Source organism: Bacillus rossius, assembly GCF_032445375.1.
Source record: "Bacillus rossius redtenbacheri isolate Brsri chromosome 4 unlocalized genomic scaffold, Brsri_v3 Brsri_v3_scf4_1, whole genome shotgun sequence".
Lineage (NCBI taxonomy): Eukaryota > Metazoa > Arthropoda > Insecta > Phasmatodea > Bacillidae > Bacillus > Bacillus rossius.
Genome location: NW_026962010.1, coordinates 5,922,216 through 5,942,569, shown reverse-complemented (window position 1 = coordinate 5,942,569; position 20,354 = coordinate 5,922,216). Strand labels below are relative to the sequence as shown.

General features: G+C 34.7%; 1 protein-coding gene across 1 annotated transcript in view; it reads left to right on the top strand.

The window, feature by feature from the left end:
• LOC134541655 (dystrophin, isoforms A/C/F/G/H-like) overlaps positions 1–20,354 on the top strand; it is a 935,715-nt gene that overhangs the window by 481,814 nt on the left and 433,547 nt on the right. Inside the window, exon 54 of the mRNA XM_063385245.1 lies at positions 6,256–6,445. Within this exon, the coding sequence (XP_063241315.1) occupies positions 6,256–6,445 (190 nt within the window). The remainder of the gene's footprint in view (positions 1–6,255; positions 6,446–20,354) is intronic.

Below are 20,354 nucleotides of genomic sequence, written 5' to 3'. Positions count from 1 at the left end.
AGATCTGTGGTAAAATGTACTTCATTAACATTCAAAAATATTTCTCTATCTTCTGAAAGTTTTGAAGCTTACCAAGCTATCTTAACATGTTATTAAAAATTGGCGATGATAATAATGATGAACTGTTTATTGATTGTATTTTTATACAGTCTTCACTGTACTTTATTTTAAATTTTTTTTTGATTAAATTGGCAGAATTTTATAAACTCTTTGTTAGATTTTTTACCTCTCTATAAAAATAAACATCGCAAGGTTGAACAAGAGCCGTACATTTTGGAGGAATAACTTTAATTGTACAAAGTAGGGAATTTATCGAAATTCTGGAAAATTATCAAGTAATATCTAATATAAAAATTCAATTAATAAATTAAATACAATTATTAATATTTACATTAAAAATATTAATTAACAGTTGGTTTAATAAAAAAAATTAATTATTTTCAAAAATAGTGACCGTCAGCTAGAATCAAAATCCGAGCTTCTGGGTGGCAAGTAAGTACGTTACCACCTAAGCCATTAGCCAGAGTGAAACTTGACTAGTATATAAACCGTGCTAAATTTTCAAAGGCTCTTTTCTCGGGATTGGCTGGCCAGTGCACTTTATTATTCTAAGGGGTGAACACCCTAAAAGTATACTACTAATACACAGAGTCTCATACCAAAGTGAATTTACCATGTCATGCCCTCCCATTGTAAGTGCAGGTTTTAAGAGTTACAGGCATTAAATGATCTTTCTCTGTGTCGCTGTGCTTACTGCAAAGTTTGACTTTACCAACTGATAAAAGCCAGGAGAGGTTCTAAACACTATGTCACACTCAGTCCAACTTACACAAGCATAACTACTACTCCAGTATTGTTAGTTTCTACTTAATATATAATTTGTAAATATACATAATATCACTTTCAATTCTGAAAGTTTTCTAAATTTTTTGCACTCTAAAAAGGACTTACAAGTTGATTAAATACTTTATATCAAACTATTTTAATGTAAGAATTTCAGTTATCAAAAAAATGTCACTAGAGTTGATTTTAGTTTTGTATAAATGAAATAACTGATTATGGTTCACATTTGTAACTAATATTGAATTTGTAGTAGATGTAGGGACGTAAAACACTTAACTGAACCATTAAAAATATGCTAATGGTGATTATGTTATTATTAATATAATTTATCAAAGATATTTAGAGGCTTGCTTTTACAATCTAACCATATGTATTTCCATGGATGTAATTCGGTCTGAAATTATTTTTTTACTTGGTTTTACTAGTTGCATAAATTTAAATAACTTTGAAAACTAAAATCAACACACGACTTTAACATTTCATAATAATATGAAGTCTTGTAACTTGTGTATATGTGGATATCTTCCATTATTTTACTTGGTGGAGTTTTAGTTTAATAAAAAATGTTGAAAAATATTTTTTTGTGTGTTGCATGATTATCTTCACATATTTTTATCTTCAGTTATTATAACTTACATAATTACGCTCATCACTGACTCACTTACTGATTCTGTAACACTGTAACATTCCCGCAACAAAAAGGTTATTTTAATAATTTGCAAAACTATATAGGCCTATATATATACACACACACATACACATATACAGAATGGCCATGAATATGTGTTACAAATTGATAGGGATGGTAGATGTAGATGTGTGGAAAACATTTTATTAAGAAACCCATGTCCGGAAATGCATCCTTATACCTGAAACTGCGCAACAAAGTAACAGGGGTAGGTAGGCAACTAGGCGACAACAAGCCAGTGAAAACATGTTGTGTTGTCTTACCTACTACCCGATTTGAGATCAGTGACCGCACGAGTCACCGTGCATGTGTTACACTCGCTACTGTCGCAGTTGCAGAGGCGACATGGATGGCTACACACTGGCAGAGCTAGCCGATATGCATTTAGTGTATGGTGCACCTGGCGGCAATGGAAGAGGGGCAGAGAAACAGTATCGTGAGAGGTTCCCTAACCGACGGCACCCTGCACACACAATGTTCGCACGCATTGACCGCAGTTTGCGGGTAACGGGTTCGCTGCGCGTCACGAAGCCAGCAAGTGGTTCTAGAAGGACAATACGGACACCTAGCTTTGAGGAAGAGGTGCTGGAACGAATTCAGGACACACCATCTACCAGCTCACGGGCAATAGCACATGCCATGCACACCTCCCGTCAATCTGTTGCACTGGTATTAAAGGAACAACTTCTGCGCCCGTATCATGTACAGAATGTACAGACCTTACAAGAAGCTGATTTTCCTGCACGACATGCGTTTTGCCGATAGTTGCTGCAGTGCTGCGAAAACGTGCCACAGTTCCTACAGCATGTGCTGTTCACAGACGAGAGCTGCTTCACCAGGGACGGCTTGTTCAACACTCGTAACACTCACGTCTGGGCCGAGCAACACAGCCACACGACGTATCCAACCCGCCACCAACAGCGATTTTCAGTGAACATCTGGGCTGGGATACTAAATGACAGTGTACTAGGGCCACACATTTTTCCACCACGCCTCAACGCTGCAGAGTATCTGCGGTTTCTGCGCGATGATTTACCTGAATGTTGGATGACGTCAGTCTTCATATTCGCACGTCATTGTGGTTCCAGTGTGATGGAGCACCAGCTCACTAGGCCCTCTGTGTTCGTGACCACCTGAACAGAGCATTTGGACAGCGGTGGATAGGACGGGGTGGTCCCATTGCCTGGCCACCGCGTTCCCCCGACCTCTCGTCTTTGGACTCCTACCTTTGGAGCCATGTGAAGTCCCTTGTGTACGCCACACCTGTACATACCAGGGATGAACTGGTGGGCAGGATACATGCTGCGTTTCAAACCATAGGAAACACACCAGCTGTCTTCGCCGATGTGCGACGCAACCTGTTACGGCACTGCACTGCATGTATCGGGTGTGGCAGAGGACATTTAAGCAGAAAATGTAAAGCGTACGAATAAACCTGCATAAATACAGATACACATGTGTCGTTATTGACATCCGACGTCACCGTCCCTGCCAGGTTGCCTACCTACCCCTGTTACTTTGTTGCGCAGTTTTCATGTATAAGGATGCATTTCCGGACATGGGTTTCTTAATAAAATGTTTTCCACACATCTACATCTATCATCCCTATCAATTTGTAACACATATTCATGGCCACCCTGTATACTTGATCACTCACACGCTTGCTCACTCACATTCTTGATCACTAGCATGCTTTTGCTCAAAATTAAAAGTAATTAAATATTTAATAAATATTTTGTGTTTATTAAATTAGAGTGTTCGTTATATTCATCATTTTTCAACGGATGCCTTAGGCGCCTTACAACCAACTAGTATTTTAAATATTAAGGATAACTTATAGAATTTTAAAATAGGTGTGCGGGTTGAGCAATACATTTTTAAGCAATTACAACTACAAAAAACTTCAAAATAAAACTTTAAAAAAATTATATTAATTTTACAATCATTAATTTCACAAACAAGGGTAATATTATATATTAGCTGAAGTACCTGCATTGCTTGAGCTGAACACAACATGATATAAGGAACATCACAACCGAGTTTTAAGTCTGTAGGACATTCACTTGAAAAATGGAAAATTTTGTTTTTAAAGTCCTATCGATTTCACAATCATTGCATCAAAGCTATGCATCAACAAAACCAGGACGCCAATCTTCAGCTTCATTTTGTGGGAAGACGTGAGAGGTGCACCAAAAGATAGCGTGTTACGAATTCAAGGCAACGCCATCTATTGACAAAGTTCTAAACTATATTGTTATTAGTGCCTTTAGTTCGCTAGCAACCACGAGTTTCACTAATCAAATCAGTTTCGCCAAGGTGAAGGATAGGAATTTGCAAGACCTTACTATATGACCATAGAGAAATGACAGAAACTCACTCTTTGTGTGTCTGTGATCTACCATCTTTGATTTTCTGTTATAAAACTGAATTTTCCCCTTTTTCACTCTGTTAGGGATGGAATTTCATAATTATATGTAGTTTATGTCACTTTCTGGCCCATAAACTATGTATATGCAAATAAATCGTCGATACGTTGCTTCGTTGTTGCATGAAAGGAGGACAAACAGTTATTATATTAAGTAACTATAACTTTACACAAATCTTTAAAAAAGACTTCAATAAGATAAAACTTAGAACCTAACCAAAATGAGTTTTCAAATTAAAACAATGTCTTTGTCATAGATGTACTTACCCAAGCACTCCATACTTGTTCAACAGTTCATAGAGATATTCATAGGTGATACTTGAAAACCTCATCTAGTAAAATTTATTTGACTTTTAACATAAAAACAGTCTCTGTGGCTTGAATATTTACTTAGATACTGTATATGGTATCGTGGACATTTTTTAAAGATAATTAATTTCAATATTTTTGCTAAACATTTTATTTCATTATTTCAAACATTTTAGGAAATGCACACTGATAAATCAACCAGAAGGCTAGTTTTGTTCAGACTTAAAATACAGTTAATGTTATTTCTTACTGAAAACACATGTTTATCAGAATAAAAAAATAGCCTATAGCATTCAGGGATAATGGAGCTTCCTATTAGTGAAAGAATTGTCAGAATAGGATCAGTAGTTTTAGAAATAACTTCCTATATTCAAACTTACAAACTTACAAAGAAGATTTATCTCTTTATAATATTAGTATAGATTTATTGGTTTTTGCCTGCTGGGAGTGGTTGTGTTAGTAACGAGTAGCCTTTCAAAGTAGTTGTGTTGATGACCTGTTGTGGTCAAAGTAGTTGTGGCTTGTCGAAGTAGTTATAATGGTTACGTGTAGCTTGTCGAAGTAGTTGTGTTGTTGACTTGTGGCTTGTCGAAGTAGTTATATTGATTACGTGTAGCTTGTCAAAGTAGTTGTGTTGTTGACTTGTGGCTTGTCGAAGTAGTTATATTGATTACGTGTAGCTTGTCGAAGTAGTTGTGTTGTTGACTTGTGGCTTGTCGAAGTAGTTATATTGATTACGTGTAGCTTGTCGAAGTAGTTGTGTTGTTGACTTGTGGCTTGTCGAATTAGTTGTTTATGTGTAGCTTGTCGAAGTAGTTGTGTTGTTGACTTGTGGCTTGACGAAGTAGTTATATTGAATACGTGTAGCTTGTCGAAGTAGTTGTGTTGTTGACTTGTGGCTTGTTGAAGTAGTTATATTGGTTATGTGTAGCTTGTCGAAGTAGTTGTGTTGTTGACTTGTGGCTTGTCGAATTAGTTATATTGATTACGTGTAGCTTGTCGAAGTAGTTGTGTTGTTGACTTGTGGCTTGTCGAAGTAGTTATATTGGTTATGTGTAGCTTGTCGAAGTAGTTGTGTTGTTGACTTGTGGCTTGTCGAAGTAGTTATATTGATTACGTGTAGCTTGTCGAAGTAGTTGTGTTGTTGACTTGTGGCTTGTCGAAGTAGTTATATTGATTACGTGTAGATTGTCGAAGTAGTTGTGTTGTTGACTTGTGGCTTGTCGAAGTAGTTATATTGATTACGTGTAGCTTGTCGAAGTAGTTGTGTTGTTGACTTGTGGACTGTCGAAGTAGTTATATTGGTTATGTGTAGCTTGTCGAAGTAGTTGTTTTGTAGACTTGTGGCTTGTCGAAGTAGTTATATTGGTTACGTGTAGCTTTAGAAGTAGTTGTGTTGTTGACTTGTGGCTTGTCGAAGTAGTTATATTGGTTATGTGTAGCTTGTCGAAGTAGTTGTGTTGTTGACTTGTGGCTTGTCGAAGTAGTTATATTGGTTATGTGTAGCTTGTCGAAGTAGTTGTGTTGTTGACTTGTGGCTTGTCGAAGTAGTTATATTGATTACGTGTAGCTTGTCGAAGTAGTTGTGTTGTTGACTTGTGGCTTGTCGAAGTAGTTATATTGGTTATGTGTAGCTTGTCGAAGTAGTTGTGTTGTTGACTTGTGGCTTGTCGAAGTAGTTATATTGGTTATGTGTAGCTTGTCGAAGTAGTTGTGTTGTTGACTTGTGGCTTGTCGAAGTAGTTATATTGATTACGTGTAGCTTGTGGAAGTAGTTGTGTTGTTGACTTGTGGCTTGTCGAAGTAGTTATATTGATTACGTGTAGCTTGTCGAAGTAGTTGTGTTGTTGACTTGTGGCTTGTCGAAGTAGTTATATTGGTTACGTGTAGCTTGTCGAAGTGGTTGTGTTGGTGACCTGTGGCTTGTCGAAGTAGTTGTGTTGGTGACCAGTTGCCTGTGGAGGTGACGCCCGTGTGACGTGTGTGGCAGTATCGTCAACCGCGGCAAGCTGCTGCACTCTGCCATGAACTCGCTGCACAACTTTGACCGGTCGCTGGACAAGTTCCTGGCCTGGCTGTCGGAGGCGGAGAGCTCGCTGGAGTGCGTGGAGGCGGAGGCTGACCGCCTGGGCGGGCGGCGGGACCAGGGGGCGCTCCGGCAGCCGCTGCACCAGCTCAAGGTCAGTGCCTGCCACTTGCACAGGGTGTCTACTGACCCTGGAAAACCTGGAAAACCTGGAAATATCAGGGAATTTTGTAATCAGGGAATAATCAGGGAAAAATCAGGGATTTTTTTTAAAAATCAGGGAATTTTTGTTTGGTAGGTTGTAGTTGGCAATACGTTTTTTGCTTATTGATCAGCTTGCATTGACGTGGCATCATGTGTATTCCCTCCCATTTTTATTTTTGAATGGCAAATAACGAACAGTTCCCACGTCCAAATTCTTTTATTTACCATCGGATTCGGAAGTGGCATCAAATCACGTGATACAAACTGGTTCAAGATGGTCTGTTATCCTGCTGACGTGACGTGCTGCAGCATGTGCTTCCCACGTTCAGATTATACCGACAGGTGCATTTAATTTTAAGTATCTATGGATGCCCTCAACGTAAACTGGACATTTTTGTTAGCGTTGAAAATACATATCACAGACACTTTAGGTGAAGATTCACCATCGTTGCTAGAAATTGGTAGCTGTGGGCTTCATACGGTCCATGGTGCTTTCAAAACTGGAATTTCTGTTACACAATGGGACGTTTTTAGTGTTTTGAGGCACAGTTACTATTTGTTTAAGCACATATCTGCAAGGAGGGCAGATTACATTAGAATAACTGGATCAGAGCTTTTTCCCAAGAAATTTTGTGCAATCAGATGGAATACTGCAGTTGCTGAGCGTGCCATGAAAATTTTACCCCACCTAAAGAAATTTGTTAGTGAAGTTTCTATTTCATCTCTCTCTTTCAGTGTAGTGAAATGTGCTCTTGAAGATAATCTTCTAAAAGTAAAATTGACATTCTTCCATTTTTTGGCATCAGAGCTGGAATTGTTTCTCACAATGTTCCAAAGTGAAGCACCCATGGCACCTTTTCTCTATGATTCACTGGTTTTATTAGCTTTGGCAGGAAAATTTTGAAACCAGAAGTACTGAAGAGCTTTAGGGAGAAACGCAATGTATATCGATTGGATGTTAATAACCAGGAAAATCTATTGACTGCTAACAATATCAAGTTGGGTTATGCAGTACGCCATGCCATCAAGAAAGAGAAAGTACCAGAAAAGTCTGTCCTGTTACAGAAAAATGATAGGACTTGTCTAAAGGTTATGGTAAAAAAACTTCAAGACAAAAGTCCCCTGAAGTATCTTACCAAGGGAATTTCCTGCTTATGTCCGTCTGTGGATTTAAATTCGGGTGTGAGGAAACAGCTTGTGAAGTACAGTTTAGAATGTTGTCTTCAAAACAGGTGGCTATCAGGACAAGAAGCTGATAACATTGAGTGATCATATGAGTTGGTATGTTCCTTGCAAGATTCTGCAGCACTGTTCTCGTCTTTTTCTCGAGAAGACGGGCGCCTTGATCACTTGTGGATGCTCATTCTTAAGGCATATACAGTTGCTTCCAAAACAGGCCTTCTAAAGTTTGTGAGGATGGTGTTGGTACTTTCCCATGGAAATGCATCATTGGAAAGAGGATTTTCAGTGAATTCTAATCAGCTGACTGAAAACTTGCAGGAAGAAATACTGATCGCACAAAGACAGATGTATGACTTTGTTCAACGTTCTGGAGGTGTAGAGCAGTATGTAAGAAATGCTAGTTGTAGGCATAAGGAATCCCTGCAAACAAAACAAAAAGAAAAGGAAGCTACAGACAAGAAGAAGGTAGAAAAAAGAAGAGTTGAAGAGGAGATCAAGTCATTGTACTTGAAGAAGGCTCGAATGTTGGATTTGGCTCGTTCTGAAGTAAGTGCAATAGACGCAAAAGTTGAGTCACTGCGAAATTGATGGGAGCTTCCTTTTACTAATTTTTTTTGCAAAAGGAAGTGTGTGAAATATTTGTAGCAGCATGTTTTATTTGCCATCAATTGAGTCACTTTGGCCACGTTTGGAAGAAGGTAATTTTTTTTACTAATTTAAGTAAGTTGAAATACTTTGAAACCCGTCAATGTAATATTATGCAATTTTTTTCAGTTTCTTGGAATGTCGTAATTGTGTTAAAGAAAACCTGGAAAAATTCAGTTTTAGACCTGGAAAACCTGGAAAAATCAGGGAATTTAATTTACTAGATCTGGTAGACACCCTGCTTGCAGTACCTGGCAGTACCTGGCAGTACCTGGCAGGACGCTCCCCAGTCGCAACACCAGCCTACCAACCACTGTATCTCCCATGGTCGTCGCACATTTTATACTGAAATCAAGTTTGAAAAGTAGGGGTGCGACGATTATGCTGGAAAAAAATATTTTTTTGGCGTGACAACGTCTAATAAATCGATGAACGCCGGCTGCACGCACGAAAAAGTGTCCCACTACGGATGTCCCACTACGGATGTATCCTGTTTGCTCATTGTACGCATGCGTGGCATCTCTCTTCATGCTCATTGTACGCATGCGTGGCATCTCTCTTCCACTCGATTGGAACAACCATCGATTTGACTTTTCAATCATACTTTCGTCGTTTGAATTATTAATATTATGTAATTTAACGATCGTCCACCGATTTTCAGCACAATCGGTTCGGTTATTTAAAAGTAATGTTGAAAATTCAAATACGTGTTGAACCAACAATGGTGTTTTACTTTTACACATAATAATTCAAATTACACCCGGGATCTTTTGCACAATGTTTTAAAAAATATTGTAACACATTATAAATAAGTTTGGTTTATTTGGGATGCATATTTGTTATAAAATCGTGTTAATATTATTCCTCTACCGTGAACAAAATTTTTATAAACATATATATAACATCTGAAACTAGATTATTTTAGTATGGCCTCGTGGGCGTTTGGTTAGCGTGCCTAACTCTTGAACTAAAGGTTGTCAGTTTGAAACCCGGCTGCTGCAAAATGTTTTTTTTGCACTTGTAAAAATAAATACGGTGCACGCAACATTTCAAAAGTAATAAATATAATTTAAATTAATGAATGCAAATAAAAGTAAATTTATTAATTCAATTGCACATTTCATTTCACTCCTTTGTATCCATAAAAAATAGTGATAATTCAATAAAAATGATTCAATTTTATCCATAAAAGTATGCAGAGGTAGATTTTATCATGCAAAAGATAGAAAAATTTAAAAAAAAATTCTTCCTCAAAGAATATAATATTTTTAATGCCTAAATGGTTTGGTTGCAAAAACCTATTACGGCTCAGTCTCAGGCCGAATATGATATTTCCTTTTCTTCTGGATCAATCATTTCATCAATGTTTTGTTATGACGTCACATTAAACTATCGTCCGTAAACCGACTTTACAGACAACCAATTTTTTTTGTTAGGTAAAGTTGTTCATAAAAACAAAACCTGTTCATGGAAAGTACGTTTATTTAAAATAAAATAAAAAGTGGAGTATACAAGAGCACGCCAAAAAATTTCTATTAATAATTTCATGCAACAAAAACCTTAAATTAACAAAATCTGTGGCCTGAACGCGAGCCACTTGAATCTGTGACGTGTACTAACGCGTAACTGTCGTCATAGTGCACACATACCACAAAAGTGTGCGGGCTATTAAATGTAGTTAACTCGACACTAGACAGAGAGCGCGCGTTGCATGAATCGGCGAGATATCGATATTCGACTACGTATGCGCACTCTATACGGGAAGCAACATAACCAAACGAGAATGATGCCAACTAGCGCTGGCATTTTTGTAAGCTTTACACCGCGGTGACGCAGACGAATAGATTAAGGTTATAACGTTTAAAAACGTCTTTAAAAGAATATTTACACACCAGACAACTTCATATTTCTGTTAATTAAATAAAGAACTGATAATGTCGGAATAAATATTAGGTTTATACATTAGAACACATCGTTTTATACCGAAAAGATACCTACACAAAGCGCTTGGAATCTAATAGTGGGACCAAAAACATGTTGTGACGTTTAAGCGAGAATTTTTTTTAAACCCAAATTTTGACGCCCTTAAATATGGGTGTTATCTTTAAAAGATTTGTGCAATGGGAGTGCATGACTTGATGTAAGTTTTTGGACATTACGCCATTACTAAGAACTTTTTCTGTTGAAGAAAAACTAATAAATAAAATAAATAAATAAAAATACCCAAAAAAGACAAAAAAACACACAAAATTAAGCAAACGATTGCTGTTGTCAACAAGGATATGAACACCACAAAATATTCCGAAACAGGAATATGGTCAACAAACAAAGAAAAACAAAGAAAAATGTAATAAGAGAACGAAAAAAAAAAAAAAAACACAAATGATGATAACACAAAAATATTGAACCCAAAATAATTCAGCACAACAGTTGAAACGAGACAAAAAAACACGACAAAATGAAAAGACGAAACAAACACAATAGATTCCCAAAACAGAAACAAGCGACGTTTCGGGAACTGCAATCTGCTCCCGTCCTCAGGCAGAGACGCACATGGTACGAAAAAACACAGGTGCGACGATTATGCATGTGCAATGACTATGCGGTAAAACAGGGTACTTTTGAATCCATACTGGACAGTACCAATAGTGTTTAAATCAGTTGATAATAAAGAGACAATGTTGGTAATAAAAATTTTGGTTTCATTTAAAGGTAATTATTTCTCTCTTGAAACTCACGTAATGAATATTTATTTCTTCTTTAGGATCTTTGCTAAGGCTTATTTCTGGTTCACAAGTATTTATTTTTTAAACTGGTTTCCCCAGTTTTGCCGGTCCATTGATAATTAACATAATGAGACTCAAGTTCCCAAGAGGAACCCAAGAGGTTTCTCAAGAGGAAAAACTATATATATATATGTCTAATTAAATTAAGCATATCTTTCACATTGTTCCTATGCTTATCACTAATGCCATTTTTACTGTTTCAGGCTTTAAATTTTAGAAACAATAGTCTTACAAAATTTAAAGTAACTTGTTTATACCCAAATTGTTGTTTAGCTGTTGCCAGTTTTTGTGTATGCTTTATTCTGGTATAAAATGGTGGATGGGGGGGGGGGGGGGGAAACAATCACATTATTAATCAGGTAGTTGTAACAAAGGAATTTTCACACAAGATGTCAATTATTTTAATGGTTTCATTGTTACAAAACTGATTGATCAAGAAATAATATTCTATTTAGCCTAGAGTTGTCGTTTATCTAAAGTTATGTAAAAATCAACTGATAATTTATTTTATTTTATTTTTTTGTACGTCAGTTAGTTTATTATTAAGTGTTCAATTGTTTCGCATTTGGTAGAAGTTATTCCGAAATCAAATACCTATTCATGAATGAAAAATATATTAGCAATTAAAATTTTGTATGTTATTAATGTAAAAAATATTAAATTGAATGTGATGCTATTATCAGAGTGTCCACCAGCCTTGAACTATGGGAAAAGCGGGAAAATGCATGTATTTTCGTCTTCAGGGAAAAAACCTTTAAATTATGCTTTAATTACATGTTGTCGCAAGGAATTTATATATCACTCTCACAGATAATAAATCTGCTGGTTATACAGGTTATCTCAAACCCAGACTTTTGATGAAATTAAAATTTTGTTTCAAATAACAAAAAAAAAAAGTAATACTTTACAGTTTGATAATTGGTGGCAGTTCCGATTTGAAGTGGTTTCATCAAGTTTTGTTAATTTAAATGACCACGGCCATATTGAAATTGCGGTTGATGACAAAACAATTGAATACCTTTATCATCCATGGGTATCCGCATCATCAACATGGCGGTGTTGTTATTTCTTGGACGTAGAGTCAATACACAGGGCACCCATCATATTGCTTATGAGATGTTAATTTTACGTAATAATTTTGGTTTTTTCAATTTTCTATTGATTGAATTTCGTGTACAGCTTCTGACCAATTTTATGGTATAAATAATGCCATAATTGACCAGAATTTTCATTCTGGTTTTAGTTTGTACATATGAGCTACTAGGTACATTGGAAATTAGTTGTACATAGTGGAAAATGTAATTTTTACATATTGCTGTTCAGAAGAGTTATTCTTATTTCTGTGCGCGCTGATCAAGTTGAGACGCTTAGCTTCTCTCATGTGTCAATGGTGTTATGTTACGGTTTGGCATTGGAAAAATGTAAGTAAATTTATTTCCTTTCAGAAATAATTAATTGCATACTTAACTGGCTTTATAAATACTGATAAAAAAATGTTTTCTTATCATTTACATGTAAGAGTTCAAGCTTTATGTTTTGTCGGCCTAAAACGATTTAAAGCCCTGGTACATTTATGTGGTCCTCAGATGTGACCATACCTGTTTCTGAAATTGTATGTGTCGAGATGGCCAACTTTCATATTTGGGGTCATTAGCAGGCTGACAGGGTGTGTGGATTCCATTCATAATTGTGTTGTGATGTCATGAATGACATATGCCTAATCAATGGTTTATCCGGTGTACAGAGGTGCAGTAAACACTATTTGTTTTCATTGACAATATATATTACATGAAATGAAACATATTAACAGGCAAAGTATGTTGTTAAAACATGCTCGCTCACAAACTTTGCTGGCTGGAAATGTTTATGAGAGCATACACAAGATGATTGCATTTACATATTTTTCACTTTTTTATTCTTTAATTACGTTGTATTTAATTTTGTCAGAATTTATAATTATTTATAAAATGTGCCACAATTAGTTAATGAAAAGGCAATTTTACGAAAGCTTTTGTTAGCAAATAAAAATATGCATGTATTTTGATGAGCACATAAAAATGTACATAGCCAATGTTTACTTCATTCACAAACTCTGGATCTGTATTGACTAGAGCAGAAGTATAACAAATTTTTGTGTAATTTTCTTGAGTGGTTCTTGCCTACCATTATTATATTTATTCTCAGCAATTAATAATGTTATGGCAAGCAACAAAATGCAATATATAGTAGCTTAATAACTTCAAAATAAAACCATGAATCTTAATATAAAGGTGCCCGTGAAACCATTCAAATATTTTCTGATATTTTAATAAGTAGCTTATGTTTCAGTAATAAGCCAATAAATGCAATTAGGAAATTTAACCTGCCACATGATTATATATATTAATAATTTCTGGTTGGATATGTAGTTTGGGAACTATTCTATTCAAGTGTAATTTTTTTGAAGTCCCGACAGCTCGGAAAAGATAATTAAATTGTTTACGCATTCTTTTGTTGGAATATAAGTATAGGACCTGTGTCATAAATACGTAACTTTATATCGACATCTTAAATTTGCGTAGTTTTACCATCAAGCAAATTCCTTGAAGAACTATATTTTGTCCCTTGAAAACCTGGAAATGTTCATTAATTTCAAAATTCAAGTTTGGTGGTTACCCTGATTGTACAAAAATTAAATGATTATTTATAGTTTTAAAATTACAATCAAATGGTTTGTGCCGAATATGTTGTTAGCAATATTAATTTAAATTTTTTTTATATTTTTAATTCCAAACAGTTCTTGCCTTAAAGGTGGTAAAATCCAATGAAGGAGGAAGAAAAAGAGATGGTTTTTTTAAAAAACTGAAATTCACTCTCCCTTTATATGAAATTATTACATCTATTTGAAGTTAATATACATTCTAAGAGTAGTGCCAAAAACTTTTGCTTGAATGGTTGTTGTTTATAACACCGATCATTAGCTTAAGGGGTGGAAGAAATAGCAGTTGAAAAGATAAAAATGTTGCTAACGTCCTTGCAGCACTTAATATAAAATAAGTTTAGAAGTTATAGTAAACCCTTGAAAACATCTCTGCCCAAAACTGTGTATAATGTAATATTGTATAGTAAACATACGATGTAGTTGGCAATGAAAGCGCAAAAGTATAGTTAAGTGCATTAACGTCTGGAAAAGGTGTAATGTTTTAGTTGCCGACTTATATAATTGGTGAACTAGAGTAGTAATTAGTATGTTGGTAGCATTTTGAAGTTTGTTATATTTTCACATTTCTCCGTGATGTATGAACATAAGTCACTATGTCAAGTACAACGTACGTTTCGCCGTTTAGCACAATGATAGAAAACATAATAAAGAAGATAGTACCTAAGCAAGGTTTTTTTAAAAGTGTTTAGCTAAGCCATAACACACAATTTTAAACTTATTACTAAGTATCCACCACAAAATACACAGAATGACATACTAAGAAAATATTTTGTGGTGACAAAATAACTCTTGTTACTTTGTGTTTTTTTTTTTTTTTTAGTCCAAATAAGTTATGGATATTCTATGTACATTTGTACATATTTGTAGGAAAGAAACATGTTACAATGATTTTTAGTTCTTAAAGTATTTTCCAGTTTACACATTTATTTTACCGATTCTGAGGGCCATAATCTATAGCCAAAACAACTAAAACCAATAGACAATCCAAAAATTATGATGACTCACTACACTCATAGTTTATAATCCGTAGTTGCTGTAAAAACTAGCGATGCTTATTCTTTGAGGTAACTAAAAAAAAGTATGTTTATTTTCGTATTTGAATACCAATGTTAATTTTATACTAAATATTATATTTTTTGGTGAAAGGCAGATTTAATGGCGTATAAGTCGCTATAAGCGCCAACATGGAAATATAATATGCTGAAAAAGACATCTTGCATTTGTTGCAAACTGTATTTTAATTCCATAAAATAATTTTTGTTGTGAAATTCTGAGGCAAAGAATAGCCTCCGAGACTTATTTGAATACCTTGTAATCTTATCAATAGCCTAGAGGATAGAATGAACTTTAACTAATGCCAGAAATAATTTCTAACAAAATTATGTGTGATATCCCAAACATTATTGTTTTAATGTTGTTCACCATCAATTGCATGTTGTGTGTCATTAAAACCTCTAAGCTTCGTTGGATGACCAAAAATGAATGTAATTGTTCTGCGTGTAAATAGTCACTCCGAAAATCTTTTTCTACTAGAATCGCCAGTTTCCTAAAGAATAAATGAAATTCCAGAAATGAAAAATGTAAGGTTTTCGTCGTTGACTTATAGATTAAAATGGCATGAATGTTTTTTCCCTATTTGTTTCCATGCAAGGATTTAAATTGTTTCGAGAAATAAGTTTTGGAATAATATTTTCTTGTATCGCATCCAAAAATTAAAAACTTCATATCAAACACTGCTTGCACATGAATTATTTATTCAGTAAGTCTTCAGCATAGAGGTTACAGGTTTTGAAATAAATCTTTATGAATATGAAAATTCATTTCACATTACCCCACAACAAAACCAGAAATGCACGGGGTCTCGTACACACACATTTTTAAAATCTCTATTGGGCAATTGCAGGGGTCACGTCTGGCCGGTATTAAAACCATACGAATTTCAAATTAAAAATCTAAAATATTATTTACTCAGGGCATGAAACCAGCAGTCTGCAAGAGAAGACCGAGCTACTGAGGACAAGTTTGCTTTCGCACTAGATTACTGTGATTAGTATTGCAACAGACATGTACCATGTGTACCATATGCATGCCCCTACTAATTTTTAACAAACAATTAACTACAAAACACAGGTCAGCTGTTTTTAATTATGTTAAGATAGAGGTTATTTGGTATGAGATTCCAGTTGGCAACATTCGGCAACCTAAGGTGCACAATGGACTAGAAATATATCGCCCCAGCAAAAAGTTTTTAACATAATTGAAGTGTTTATTTAGTGAGATAAATTCATGCCAACAATAATTATAAGACACATAAAACAAATCCTTTCAGATTGTCAGAGTAACATTTGGAGTAAATTAATTTTTTGGAGATTCATAAGTAATCCAACAAATTATTTTGTGGAAGAAAGCGTGTATTTAGCTTAATATCTTAGGTCCCCCTTATGTCCACGACAGTATAAAGCAGAAAGATCATCAAGTACAGAACCCCAAACCTATCTGTTAATTGGTAATGTAATTGGTACTGCTTAATTCTATTTTATGATAAATCAATTGCATTCAAAATATCAATACTGGATAGCAAAGAACACCGTGAAAATTTATGGTTAACCACAAGAACAGCACAACACAAAAACTAATACGTATGCTACGAACTAACTTTTTGCTCTCTGAAATGTTCGTGAGCACTCAATATACATAATATCCAGCCCATAAGCCGAAAAGAATAAACTGCGCTCTTTTGAGCTTACTTCCAAAATAAAGGAAACGAGAAAATTCCTTTCAGCTTGTCCATGCAAGTATGTCTATGAGCAGATTTTAATTCTATAAACTTGATCTACTAATGTTTTGAAACACATTTTGGTAAAACATTTATTTTAATCGCTTCCACTTAAACTAATTTAAGAAAATATTTTACTCAAGCTGTTTATGAAAAAGATACAGGTTGGCAAACTAGCATTTAACTTGAGACCTAGATAACATTATATCTTTCTTTTGTTATATATTACATCAAACTAATATTACAACATATTTAATTTTTTGCTTTATTTATGTTTTATGAAGGATTTATTAACAGATTAAACTAGATTAATTTAAAAAACCTCATATCTTTTCCATTTGATATTGATAAATATGGAAAAAAGTATTTTAACATTTACAGTTACGTTATAAACGCTCAATTCGTTTATCGATAACTAACTTGATATAATTAATGTAACAAATTATGTAAGGGAGTTATAGTTCTGGAAAACGTGCGAGTGTAGCCTACATTTTATTTATTTTATGGTTTAAGGAGGGAAAACAGTTTTGGAAGTATTGATTAGTCATTCATGTCTTCTATGGAATTTATAAATTTTGATATTTCAAATTTAGCGCTGTTATCTTCTTCTTTTCCTTACTGGTTTTGTTTTATGAAAGTTTTAACGTTGATGGTTGTCAAAATAATTTGGCTGTTGTTTTAGAATGTTTGAAGGATTCGAGGCTTTTTGTAGGAAAGATCTACGAAAGGAATAGACATGTATTCGGGTCGAATAACTATTTTCACCCATTATACTATCTATAAATTGATCCGGGACAACCGCGGAGTTCGTTATTTAGCTGACAACGACGAGTGAATAGAAAGTTCTGCACTTTTAGTGACGGAATTAGGGAAATTTTCGAACTTCAAGTAAACTACACAACCGCGTCGGTCGTTTCGTTGGTTGGGGATTATGCACGAGAAAAACATTTGTAATCTTCGGAAGAGCTCCAGAGGAAAACCACCAGGCGTTCCTAGCGATTGGCGATGCCGATCCCGAACATCCGAAGGATTAGTCTTTGCCGGGACGACATCCCGCTGTCTACAGATGTGACTGCAGTTTCTTCAGTGAACAGACTGTTGGTGAGGGGTCCATCCGTTTCTGATTTTACCACTTTCCAGAGCCAGAAGGACGTCCAGTTGCGGAAGAACGAGACGACGAATTCGCCGTAGTTTTGAACCCTCTTTTCAGTTTGAATCCAGTGTCTACCCAAATCCAGGAAAAACCCAGGAGTCCTACTTCATCACTCATGCTCTCCGAGACACTAGTTTAGTCGGTAAACTGCTGACGTGATTTTAGACAATACTAAACCCACAAAACAGATGTGTAAATACTATTATTTAGGAAAGGCTTTACTCTTACGTACTAAAGGAAGTTATGACTCTTACAGTAATATTAAATAATAGTGGAAATATAAATTAATAGTTTCAACTATATGGTGATTACTGAGATGAGTAAACGAGATTAAATACTAATTGTACTAATGAATCCTTTTCGGTTTGTCTGATTTATAAGTCAGTAGTTTCAAGGCTCCCTTTAACACATAAATTTATATACCGACTAAGTTTCGCTATATATATAGCACTGGCAGTCAATGACAGTGAAGTATTATTTAAGGTCATATGGATACTAATATATCAAGTCATTGAAGAAAGAATTAGGTATCAAATGAAAATTGTACGCTAATGATAATTTATTCGTTGGTATTACGAATTCCTATACTGCCAGTTTATCTGTGGACTCACCTGATATGTCTAGCCAGAAGTAGAGTCATCTTAGTATGACTAACAAAATTTGAAGCAGGTGAGCAACCATAACGTGTCCACCTGTTATGTAATATATCTACTGTATCAACTATTAAAATTATTTAGTATCTTATAAAGCTTAGAATATAAGCATTTTGTGAGTATTTTAAAGTAATTTTTATAATGTTAAATATTTGTTGTTTATGACTATCTCTATACATCCGCGGAGAGTAAAATATAAATTTAAATAAACCAATGAACTAACTTTGACTAAATTCAAATTCAGCAGACCTAAAAACTGAAAATTTCAGTTACATTACTTTATTATGTTAATTTTCTCAAAGAAGTAGAAGCTTAATCTATGTCCATTATTTTTTTCTTTCTTCCTCAGGTGTAACACATAATCATGTTTTGTGATACTCATAATAAAATCCAGCAAGGGTGAATTTATGTAGTAACCAAAATTATCAGCTTCCTTAATGATTTTATTGTTTCTAGACACATTATTTCTACCCCAAGTATAGAATGCTTCATTTGAAAATACTCATAGGTTAATTATACATATTAATTAACATCACTCGAGTAGCAAATTCTTAAAATATTTGTCGAAGTTTTTGCATGTGGTAGTTGTGACAACAGAGTTATAAGCATGTGTTAGATAAACTGTTTAGCTAAGATTTTCAACGTTTTCTTCAAGAATCATCTACTAAACTACTGTATTTCCTTTCTGTGCTGAATGCTGGTTGAGCACGTGGTGGTTGGTTTATTTTGAATGGAATTGTTTGAAAATGAATACATACGCTCGCCCCTTAGCAAACTTTTAATAGCCAGTTAAAATCTATGCATGCTTTTAGAATAACAATGTCACTTAAAGTAGCTGACATAGTAAACAAAAATTTTGACGTTGGTTCGCTGAAACCCTATAATTCACGGTGCGTCAAAGTCACAGATGCGTGGTTAGTTTATTGTCTTTCACATTATGGCACTACTAATTGTCATTAATAAAAATCTACATGTTTTAATGTAAATATTTAAAACTTAGTCATCATTATTGCTCCTAACAATTTTAAAAAACATTTATGTAAACCAATGTATTATCATATATAAACTTTCATATTCTTATAACAAATTTTTTTTGCCAAATTATGTAATTAAAATATTTTTATCTATTTAAAAAAAAAGTTTTAAAAAGAATTTTTGATTTGTTGTATAATAGAACATCCACAGTTTTTAAATACGGCGGGAAGAACCAATTACCACGTGTAAATTTATAATTTTAAGTTAGGTGTTCTTTGTGTTGGAAGTATGACTTAATTCTTTAAAATTTTTAAAAGGTTTGCATTTGTTTGAAGTTTTTGTGTTAACGTCATTTAAACTTTGTCTTCGGTGTTTGAACCGGACAAGTACATTACGCTATATCCCGAGGAAACAACACCAATAAGTGTTTCCGACTTGTTATTGTTCATTAGCACCAAGCTGTAGCAAATTTTTCCTACGCCCTTTATAATCATGAAGGTCTCGTCACAAATATTTCTGTGAGAAACTCTGCTAATTGATAAACTTACTTTATCTCCCATGTTTTTTGTTGCAACCCTTCGCTTCAACATACAAAATAAAATATTTGTTTCCTATAATCTATACATTTACCAGATAACCAAGTTTAGCCTGATTAATTACTTTCCAAACATATTTGGAAGTAATACTTCAGTAACTCATGCCCTACACATACACAAACATTCATATGTACATGCATACACATAAACAAACATACCTATATACATGGGCGTAGATCCCGGGGGGGCCAGGGGGGCCCGGGCCCCCCCTGGAATTAATGGGCCCCCCTTGGGGGGGGCCACTTCGTGATTTTAAAGTTAATGGTGTACACATCATATATATATCAGATTATTATTTACAACGACGACAGACACTTTGACATGCTTTACATTCATACCTTCGAGTTCCGTAGTTATTTTCCCTTACCCCTTCTGCGAAAGCCATGGTATGG